An 11,953-nucleotide genomic window follows, 5' to 3' on the forward strand; every position below is an offset into this window, starting at 1 on the left:
GCCATCACACCACGATGGGTTCGGTAACATACACCATCTTTAAGGCGTACCCAGAGCCTCACAACTATATGAATTTTCATACATTTTTACTCTTTGTTTAATTTTCTGTGCGAGCCATCACACCACAGAGGATTTCCAAAATCCTAAACCCGCCACTGGGTTCAGACACATTGTATGCATTTTATAGCCGGGGTGCCATAAGTACCACCAAGAAGTAGCATTTCTCAGAACTTGACTCGATTTGGAGCCCACATTTAAACATTTGTTTCTGAGCTATGGCGTACGCATTCATACCCATGAACTATGCCATCCACGTATATATATTTTGAAATGCTCTAGGCATGGTTTGGTGAAACCCCTAGCACACACGTGGCTCAAGGATCCATTGACTCAGCATGGCTTCATGGTTGCCACCACAAGGGGATACATAATCCGGGTGTTGCGACCTTACTGTCGCCCAAATCCGTGATGTATACCGCTCTCGGCAATATGAACCACCACACCACTGCCCTGCTACCGATGGTGCCAACATCTTCAACCCATCCCCCCCCCCCCCAGCAAGCCCTAGCACGTCCACAGGTGTTGACAGTGCAGACGTAGTAGTGGGACAACGCTTGCTGCCCTACGAGATGGGTCACAACCCCGGCCAGACATGACGACTCACATCGGACACACCCAGGTCCAGTTATGATAGGTGGACAGCAGGGTCTATTCAGACCCTACTGGTGGTTGTTTCTACCAGAAAATGAGGTTGGTTTCACCCGAGCCTCCAACATTTTCCTTCTTCCCTGCACAACCCCATCCATTTTTTTTCTTATATATTTTTTTCGAGTTCTAACTGTGCACACTAACGAACAACATACCATCAGCACTTACGTTCTCATAGAATGTTGTTACATTACCCAGACATGTCAAGTGACTATGCTGGATCACCCGATTTTTTTTTTGTTTTCCTCTTTTGACAGACTAAGTGAGTTTGAGTGGTATGGGTTCAGACGCATATTTTTAATCGGTGTAAAAATTTTAAGTGAAGCAACAGGTGAGGCAAGAAGGGGCCTCGACAACCACATAACAACATCCATACCTATAACACATGGTCTTATATTTTTGATATTTTCTACATACCCCTAGGTGTTTCCCTCAAAAAAAGGAATGATTTCTAGATCATTGATGAGAATATGGACACACAGTAAAAAAAAATGAAAGAGATGGTGAGTAGGAATTCCAGACTCATCCTTTCGGTCATTGATTCAACCATAATCATCCATAGAATTCATTTGAGATTTTTAGATCGGCAACCGAGACGACTGAATAAATTGCAATAAGTTACATGCTAGAAAAACTTTGGAGGCTAGTAGATTGTAGTCTCATGGTCACGCATGATTTCTTTGGTATGCAACATGGCACAAGATCACGTGTAAACTGGTCGCAGCAACACGTGACCCCTTGCATTGACCTGAATGAAGGTCTGGCCTGATTAAACGGCCCCTTAATGTCAGACCCGAATGTCATGGGGTTGACATTGTAGTTGACATTGTAGCCGTTCATCACTTTAGGGTTGCAACTCGTGAAGGAGTGCAACACTATTTGGATGGTCAAAAACCCATTACGATGGTTTCCAAATAAATCACACAACAAGGCTTTGACCCAATGCCAACAATGGCCATGATCATGGCTCGTGACCACCGTAGTAGGCACATTTTTCCTGCTAGAATGTGGAAGGTGGGATGCAACGTACTCATACTACAGAGCATTAAACACTTGCATATAGAAACAATACCCCTTACCTTTTTGGAGCTTCAAGATGCGACTACGCTTCTCTTTTTCGATGGAGCAACACGTCGTCACGAAGAGGAAGACCTTCACTGTCCAAAAATGGTGGTCGAGCACAAGAAAGAGAGGGAGAGAGAGAGAAGGGTTTATAAAATCGTGTTTCACAATTTCTAAATTTTCTTCCTATTTTATCTCCACCCTCTTAGGTGGATTTTCAAATCTCAAACTCAAGTGCATCTCCCTCAAACCCACGATTTTTGGTGGAACCATCTCCTCTTCTGATAATGCCCCTCACTCCATGTATTAAAATTTCTAACTTCCACCATTTTCTTTCTCTACTGTGGTACCCCTCATCCCATGATATATGCACTACAACAAAGCAGTGGATTAGCGACGACCTCATGCCGTCGCTAACCGGCTTAGCGACGAAGAGGCGACAGACAACTTATGTCACAATTTTTTCGACGCTAACTGGCGACAAAATAAATCCGTTGCCAGTTCCGTCGCTAATTGCGACAGAATAATGAACGACGGATTCCGTCGCAAATCCGCCGGTACTAAACGACGACCTCAGCTTGGCGACGGATTTACATCCGTCGCTAAGCCGTCACTAAATTATATATATAGCGACGGATATATCCGTCGCTAATCCGTCGCAAACTTGAAAAAAAAAAATATTTGAAAATTAAATATCGAGAATGCTACAATTTATATTTCCTGTACAATTTATATTTTCTGTAAATAAAAAACAAAGTACACATAAAATTTCATATAAAAGGAATCTAAAACAATTAATCGTTCCACTTTAAAATTAACAAGTTTAATTATTTACAATTCAACAATTACATTTTAGAAACAAAAAAAAATATAACTTCTTCAACACATTAATCTAATCATCACCAAGATTTTGTGCGTCTTCTTGTTCATTGCCTTGATCTGTCCCTTCAGCTCTGCTACACTGATTATCGCTAGCAACCTACACAAGAAAAGAACAGTCAATATTGATAAACAAAATATATTGAAATAAATTCTACAATGTATGTGATTCTATCATGTGCTCATATGTGTTCTAAGGCAGTAAAAAAAATCTATATGTGATTCTATCATGCTCATATGTGCTCTAAGGCAAGCAAAAAACTCTATATGTGATTCTATCATGAATGATATGTATTCTAAGGCAGTAAAAAAACTCTATATGTGATTATATCATGCTCATATGTGTTCTAAGGCAGCCAGAAAAACTCTATATGTGATTCTACCATGCTCATATGTGCTCTAAGGCAGACAAAAAGCTATATATGTGATTCGATCATGCTCATATATGTTCTAAGGTAGTCAAAAAATTGATTATGTGATTATAGCATGCACATATGTGTTCTAAGGCAGTCAGAAAAACTCTATATGTGATTCTATCATGCTCATATGTGCTCTAAGGCAGGCAAAGCAAAAAACTTTATATGTGATTCTATCATGAATGATATGTGTTCTAAGGCAGTAAAAAAACTCTATATGTGATTCTAGCATGCTCATATGTTTTTTAAGGCAGTCAAAAAACTGAATATGTGATTATAGCATGCTCATATGTGTTCTAAGGCAGTTAAAAAACTGAATGCGTGATTATAGCATGCTCATATGTGTTCTAAGGCAGTCAAAAAAACTTTATATGTGATTCTATCATGCTCATATGTGCTCTAAGGCAGGCAAAAGACTTTATATGTGATTATAGCATGCTCATATGTGCTCTAAGGCATGCAAAAAACTCTATATGTGATTCTACTATGCTCATATGTGCTCTAAGGCAGGCAAAACGTTGTATATGTGATTCGATCATGCTCATATATGTTCTAAGGCAGTCAAAAAACTGAATATATGATTATAGCATGCTCATATGTGTTCTAAGGCAGTCAGAAAAACTCTATATGTGATTCTACCATGCTCATATGTGCTCTAAGGCAGTTAAAAAGCTGTATATGTGATTCTAGCATGCTCATATGTGTTCTACGGCAGTCAAAAAACTGAATATGTGATTATAGCATGCTCATATGTGTTCTAAGGCAGTCAAAAAAATGAATATGTTAAGGCAATCAAAGTTACATGAAATCTAACGACATGCAATATATTGCATGAAACTTTCATACCTGAGAGGGACCTGAAATCGAAGTTCCCCTGTTCAGCAAAAAACTGTTGAACTCAGCTCGGAGAACGTCGGCAACTTTTTCATGGAAGTAGTCACACATTGTGTCCTTAACGATTTGGCGTACATCTTCACCGGAAAGAATAGGTTGCTGCTTGGAGCTTATGTCGACGGAAGAAGTCTGTGAGCCGTAACTGGAAGAAGCAATAATAGGTGAAGTGTTCATATTACTCCCAAACCCGAACACACGACCCTTTTTGGGTTCACCTGCTGCAGTCACCCATGCTGCAGGATCAAATGATGGATGCTGAGTAGCGTCATAGCCATATCGCTCTACCATCTGTTGCTCATATGCTTCCTACAAAATAATGTTTAAAGTATGCATTAATAATTAATGATAACATTATGATAACTTGCATATTGCAGTGATTATTAATAGAATAAATACATACCATTGCCGTTCTCGCCTTCTCTGATACGAAGTCTCCCGTGGTCTTCCGTTTATGTGTTTCAACAAACACATCCTTATATGGTACAATGCCTCCTTTTTCTGCTTCCTGCGAAGTTAAATGATAAAAGATTTAGTTAACAAGTTTGCAATAATACTTATAAAATTAATAGTATATATTGATGAGTTACCATTTTCTTCAAGTGACTCCCAAATGTCTTAGATCCACCTGTGTAGATGGGATTTGGGCATTTTTGCTCGATTTTGTGCAGCCTTTGCAGAGCGATTTTGAAATGCATCTCCCACCCACTTATCACACATTCCATCCCAATAATCTCTTTTGATAGTAATAGGGCCATGACCATTCCACTGTACTGGATCATCTAGTCTGCCAGATGTTTTTTTTGCTGCAGTCTTCATATTGTGCAACATGTCTGCAAATCGATTGGTGGCCAGCTTCCACTACACCTTCCTTGCATCATTTTCCTCCACTATAGTTGCGAAGCGATTCGAAGCCTACGAATATTTTCAGAAAGTTAGTAGACATGACTAAAAAAAATTTAAATAGGAAACACATTAACTATGAGAAACAACTGTATACCGTGAATGAGGACTACAATCTATCTATCACCTCTTTTGGATACTCTTTCCATTGAGCGACTGGTCCTAGTAGATGTTAAAGAAGTAAATTCCTAATCTCGCATACTACTTCTTGTGGCTCAAACCTCGTGCTGCATATGAATTAGTACACAGTAAATATCAATATAAAATATTTATAAGATATGCAACAATTGAAAACAAAATACTTACGGTCGATTATCGATATACACTATTCGAATGAGTCTTCTTGTGCCAGACTAAGAAGACCCTGCTTCCTGTGTTGGCTCCTGACTTATGTGATCAACTGGTGTAGGTGGGTCGTGTACAGGCAAAACATCATCTGTAAAAAAAATACGTTAGAAATTCTCAGAATGCGCATTTCAACTAATCAAGCATCTAATTAGTTAAATGATATACCTATCACAGGAGTCCGTGAAGATGAAGGCTGAGCTTGGCTACTACTGGATGAACGACCACTGTAACCTCCACGAACCATATTCTAACAAATAACATATGTCATACAATACATTCAAATAATTTGCATCAAGTATGGACAAAGAGAGAGATGAGAGACATAGAGAGAGACAAACGAGAGAGAGTACCTGTCGGCAAGAGATGAGAGAGAGTGAGTGATGGCAACAAAATCTATAAGACACGGAACATGAAAGCTAAACAACACAAGTGTACGTAAATAACATATATGCCCTAAACTAATGATGCCTAATTAGACAAATGTATACTAACTATACCCAGAACTAGAGATTAATACCGAAGTCAATAAAGCCCACCTGTCCTAAATCAGTAAATGTAAACAACCTATGCTAAAACATGCAAGCAATACCTAAATTAAACTATGTAAGAATGTGACAAAGTGGGTATGTTGGCCCTATTACCGAACCCTAGTGGATTATGATATCATTAAAGAAACAATCCTATTGTGAAGACCTTACACTAAATGACCTTTTTCCCAAACAATGAATACTCACAAGCGCACACTTAACAAACTACCATCCCAACAAGAAGCACTATCAATCACAAATTAACTATACGTGGGAGTTTTGGAAACAAATTAATTAAGCATATAATCGAGCACAAAATTTTAATCCCTGAATGCATGCAACATATATGAATATGAATCTGCAAACACACGACAAAATTCATACCAGCAAGACAAATTTTAGTTCATTGAGCCATTTCATCAAACACGTGGTGTGTGCCTCGAAACAGAATTTTGGCATGAATTTTCTTGCAATTCTCAACACGATAAATCGTGAAAACAACAAGATATGTCATATAAAACAAATACTGAACAATTAACATGCGGTTTTCTGATTTAATCCATCAATAATGAAATAAACAGTCATAAGAATATCAGTCCCATATGAATAAGCAATATCAAACATATATAAGACTCCTACAACAAGGTCTTATGAACTGAAACCCCACACACACTGTATCAAAGAGGATTATGTCAGAAACACCACATTCACGCATTAAGCACGATTCAGTACAAATTTCTAAGCAGCGATATTTCAGTTTTAACCAATAAAATATGACATTTAATTTCAACTGTTAACATTTGAAGATCTTAAACAAATTCTCATTCCCACAGCACACGGACAAGCCTCCATGTGGGGGCAATCTTCGCTCGTCTTCTCGTGCAACAACGCTCTCCACGGCTACTACTCACGAGGCTGGAAAAATCAGTCGGAGGAACAACAGGGGTCGACCCCCCTACCAAAACAACAATTTTAAAATTTACCTAGCGGCGGCGGTGGAAGGCTGACAGGGATCGACAACCGACAACCGACAACAGTGGACGGTGGGAGCCGGAGAGAGGCTGATGGATAGGGCGGCGGAAGGGAGAGGGTGGCGGGCGGGAGCGGGAGCAGCGGAAGAAGAAAAGAAAAAGAGGGTTGGGATTAGGGGTTATGCGACATTTAGCGACGGATTAATTCCGTCGCTAAGCCACCGTAAACAAAAACACAAAAATGGCGACGAAATATATTCTGTCGCTAAATTGCGACAAAATATTACCTCGCAAAATCCGTCGCCGTCACTAATTAGCGACGGATTTTGCGAGGGGATATATTTCGTCGCTATTTTCATAAATTTCATTGATTATAGCGACGGATGTATTTCTCTCGTTAATCCGTCGCTAACTAACGACATAATTATTCTGTAGCTAAATTTCGTCGCTAATAACCTATTTTCTTGTAGTGATGGGATTCTCTGAAATGTTTTTTTTGGTCTAAGTGAGTGGAGTAGCAACTCCTCTCACGGTTTTGGTGGAGAGAGGCTAAAATGTAGGGTTTCTTTTGAGCCCACGTTTTACCTTTTTCAACAAGGTAAAAATCGTAGGTGGTTTGTGCAAAAAGACTTTGTGCACAGGGGTTTTCAAATCGTGGTCATCCACCAGAGGGGCAACAAACCCCACCACTTGTGCTATCTTCAATTCCATTGCAAAGAGTGCACCTATTTGGTTTAACTCTAGTTTCCATGTAAAAAGGAAAAACATTTTTCCTTTCTACATGGGCGCACAGTGGGTTTTGAACTAGGGTTGTGGCACTACACAACCGTGTATCCTACTACAACACCACTTCACCACTGGTTGTTTGATTTAGCATAATTAATTCTTATATGCTCACTCGAGACATTTCTCTATTTGGCAGATTTTCGCGTTTTCACGCGGGCTTTCTTGATTTTTTTCTTATCTCCGCACTAACTTACCTTTAATATGCTTCGGATCTCACACTATAGTCCAAAAATATTCAAATTCTTTGAATTAACCTCACAAACCGGGCTGGATCTTCGGATCTCACTGAAGTCCAAATCGGAGTCCAATTTCGAGTATTCTTTATCAGATTAACACTAATTAACCCGTACACATTGGAATCACATTGGATATGACAAAAATAATTTCACACAAATGCACATTTTTATTTCATTGAAAATTCCTTAAAATTCATGGGTTTTACATCCTTCCTCCCTAAAAATAGAATTTTGTCCTTAAAATTCGTTATACATATCAATCAAATAACTGAGGATACTTGTCCTTCATCGCTGCCTCTGATTTCCACGTGCATTCCTCTAAGCCATGAATCCTCCATCTCACTTTGACTAATTGGATGATCCTGTTCCGCATTACCCGCTCCCGACGGTCCACGATCTCGATCGGTCTCTCTTGTACTGTCAGATCCTCTTGCACACTTATATCCTCAATCTGAATCACATGTGAAGAATCTTGAATATATTTCCTTAACATTGATACGTGGAATACATTATGAATCCTAGCAAGTTGAGAGGGTAGCTCTACTTGATATGTTGTCTCACCGATCCACTCCAATATCGGGAAAGGTCTGACATATCTAGGACTTAACTTCCCCTTTTTGCCAAACCTGATGACGCTCTTGGTCGGCGATACCTTGACAAACACTGCATCTCCCACTTTGAAACTAAGCTCTTTGCGTCGCTAATCTGCATAACTTTTCTGCCGGCTTTGTGCAGCTTGAAGCTGATCTCAAATCCTTTGTATCTGCTCCTAGTAATGCTGAAGTACTATTGGCGACTCGACCACTCTTTCACCAGCTTCATCCCAATGTACTGGTGATCTGCAAGGCCGCCCATACAATGCTTCGAAGGGTGCCATACCGATGCTTGCGTGCTAGCTATTGTTGTAGGCAAATTCTGCGAGTACCACATGAGCATCCCAATCCCCTTTCCAATCTAGCATATAAGCACATAGCATGTCTTCTAGTATCTGTATGGTTCTCTCCGACTGTCCGTCGGTCTGTTGATGAAAGGCAGTATTGAACTTCAACTTAGTGCCCAATGCCGTCTGTAACTGCCCCCACAATCGTGAGGTGAATTGAGGTCTTTGTCGGAAATGACTGAGACTGGCACTCCGTGTAGTCATACTATCTCCTATATGTACAATTCGATCAAGCTTTCTAATGATTGACCCTTCCTTATCGGTAGAAAGTGTGCCAATTTAGTAAGTCGGTCAACCACTACCCAAATAACATCATGATTCTTGTGGGTCTGCGGCAGTCCCATCACGAAATCCATTATGATATGCTCACATTTCCATTGAGGAATTTCCATCAACTACATCGTTCCTCCCAACCTCTGATGCTCGTACAATTCGGTCAAGCTTTCTAATGATTGACCCTTCCTTATCAGTAGAAAGCGTGCCAATTTAGTAAGTCGGTCAACCACTACCCAAATAACATCATGATTCTTGTGGGTCGGCGACAGTCCCATCACGAAATCTATTATGATATATGCTCCCATTTCCATTGAGGAATTTTCATCAACTATATCGTTCCTCCCAGCCTTTGATGCTCAAACTTGACTTGTTAACAAGTCAAACACTTTGCGACGTATCTGAAATTATATCTAGATTAACATAATATCAATCTTAAATCGATAGGAAAAACAACCTAATTAAAGCACATAAAATTTGCTCGCGAATTGGTTACCTTACAACATTGCACTTCATTCCATTCCACCAGTACCCATGCTGTAGATCTTTGAACATCTTGGTACTACCCGGATGAATGGTGTACTTTCTCTTGTGTGCCTCGATCATTAATTCCTCTCTAAGTTTTGGATCGCTTGGCACCCACAATCGATCCTTAAACCATATGCTTCTGTCTTCCTTGCGATGAAACGTTGTGTCCTCCTATAGAGCCAATGCCTTCATCTTTTCGTACTGTGAGTCCTCATTTTGTTTAACAACGATCCTCTCTCGCAGTTTCGATCGTGCCGTCAGGATGGACATCTTGAGTATACCTCGATCGTCAGAGAAAGGCTTCCACTCTGTGAACTCAAAAATCATCTTCTATCCGATGTTTATCAAATTGGCCAGATTTCCTCCAGCCTTGCGACTAAGGGCATCTGCGACCACATTTGCTTTCCCGGGATGGTAAAAGATAGTAAACTCATAATCCTTTATGAATTCAAGCCATCTCCTTTGCCACATATTGAGCTCTTTCTGAGAGAACATGTACTTCAAACTTTTATGATCGATGAAAACTTCGAACCGTTCTCTATACAAATAGTGTCTCCAAACCTTTAAGGCGAAGACTATGACTGCCAATTCTAGATCATGAGTGGGCTAGTTTCACTCATGAGTCTTCAATTGTCATGATGTGTAGGCAATGACTTTGTCGTGCTGCATCAGCACATAACCCAACCCAGTACCAGAAGCATTCGTGTATACCACAAATCCTCTACTTCCTGATGGTAAGGCTAACACCGGAGCGGTGGTAAGTTTTGCATTAAGGATCTGGAAACTCTCTTCACTCTTCTCATTCCACTCGAATTTCACCCCCTTCCTTAGGAGTTTCGTCATGGACATAGCGATTCGAGAGAAATCTTGGATAAATCTCATGTAATACTCGGCGAATCCCAGAAAGCTTCAAATTTCACTAGCATTCTTTGGTTGTGCCCAATTCATCACAGCTCAACCTTGGATGGATCTATTGAGACTCCGTCCTTTGAGATCACATGCCTAAGGAACATGACTTCTTCAAGCTAAAATTCACATTTCAAAAATTTGGCATATAGTTGATGTGTTCAGAGGGTTTCCAAAACAATCTTTAGGTGTTCCTTGTGTTTCTCTGTATTCTCCGAGTACACTAGTATGTCATCAATGAAGATGATGACAAAAGTATCCAAGTATGGCCTGAATACCCGATTCATCAAGTCCATGAATGCAACTGGTGCATTCGTGAGTCCGAATGACATCACCACGAATTCATAATGCCCATACCTGGTTCTGAATGCTGACTTAAAGATATCTTCATCTTTTATTCTCAACTGGTGATATCCCAACGTCAAATCTATCTTCGAGAAGACCTTTGCCCTTTTTAATTGGTCAAATAGGTCCTCGATACGTGGTAGTGGATACTTGTTTTTTCACGGTCGCTTGATTCAACATTCGGTAGTCTATGCATAGCCTCATAGACCTATCTTTCTTTTTCATGAACAAGACCGACGTGCCTCATGGAGATATGCTAGGTCGCACAAAACCGCTCTCCATCAACTCCTGCAGTTGCTTCTTGTAAACACCCCACATTTTTACCCTCATTCACAAACACCTACCTCCTGCCACTTGGACCTGCTCTCAGCAGTCTTCAGGGAACCAGTTGACCAACATCTGAGCCAAAGCTATTCAGAGCCCAAATTTTGCTTCAAATTTGAATATTTTAGACTTCAATCTCCTTTTGGCTCAATTCCACAATCATCAAGTTTTGCCTTTAGATGAGAATTCTCAATTCTTTGTCTTTGCCAGGGGTCCGAGACTTTAAATCCCTCATCCAGGATTTGCATTTTGCATATCATTACGTGTCATTTCTCATCATTTTATGGCATTTCATTGCATTTCATGGCATTGCATCTCATTTTTGAGATCCAACACTTCTGTTTTTCAAAATCTTTCAATCCAGATTTGATTTTAAAACTTTTTTTTCAAGATAAATTTCACAAACCTGGGTTTTGCATCGATATTTTTCATTTGTTAACCCCCACGTCTTATTTTCTTTAGAAAAACAATCTAGATTTGTTTTAAAATCAAACTTTAACTGATTTCAATCCTTAGATGAGGCCCATCTAGGTGGTGTCGCTTCTGTATTCCTTTATTTATCAAAGTTCTAAAAAATTTCAGAGTCCTAGTTGGATCAGGACTCTGTCTTTTCGTCTCTTTAAACCTTTTCAAAACTCTATTTTGTTTTTTAACCAGATGTAGACTTATCCTCTATTCATTTCTGTCATTTTGGCCAAAACCTCAGAGTCCTAGTTGGATCAAGACTCTTTTTCCAGAGTCCTAGTCTAATCAAGACTCTACTTTTCACTTCTATTTTTATCTGTTTTCGAAAAAACCTTTCAAAATCTTTTATTTTGGCCAAAATTCTAAAGTTCCAGCCAAATCAGGATTTTTTGTTAGAGTTTCAGTCGGACTAGGACTCTATCCTGATTTCATCCTTTGCTCTTGT

At 39.7% G+C, this 11,953-nt stretch overlaps 1 protein-coding gene across 1 annotated transcript; it reads right to left on the minus strand.

Annotated features, from left to right (window-relative positions):
• Positions 1–7,983: 7,983 nt before the first annotated feature.
• Positions 7,984–10,311, minus strand: LOC149842894 (uncharacterized). The gene is made up of 3 exons (XM_090000755.1): positions 10,123–10,311; positions 8,541–8,681; positions 7,984–8,178 (listed from the first exon to the last, which is right to left on the minus strand). The coding sequence occupies exons 1-3, from the start codon at positions 10,309–10,311 to the stop codon at positions 7,984–7,986; spliced, it is 525 nt and encodes a 174-aa protein (XP_089856881.1).
• Between the last annotated feature and the right edge of the window lie 1,642 nt (positions 10,312–11,953).

This window comes from Nuphar pumila, chromosome 3 (genome assembly GCF_984573655.1).
Source record: "Nuphar pumila chromosome 3, dmNupPumi1.hap1.1, whole genome shotgun sequence".
Lineage (NCBI taxonomy): Eukaryota > Viridiplantae > Streptophyta > Magnoliopsida > Nymphaeales > Nymphaeaceae > Nuphar > Nuphar pumila.

Bases quoted from the DNA above. Each gene is read 5' to 3' on its own strand.
- LOC149842894 (XM_090000755.1), bottom strand. From the start codon at position 10,311: ATGACGAAACTCCTAAGGAAGGGGGTGAAATTCGAGTGGAATGAGAAG. The intron at 8,682-10,122 runs GTCATTGCCTAC...CTTATATGCTAG, and splicing joins TGCTGATGCAGCACGACAAA to ATTGGAAAGGGGATTGGGAT. The intron at 8,179-8,540 runs GTGAAAGAGTGG...CATGTGATTCAG, and splicing joins AGTACATTGGGATGAAGCTG to ATTGAGGATATAAGTGTGCA.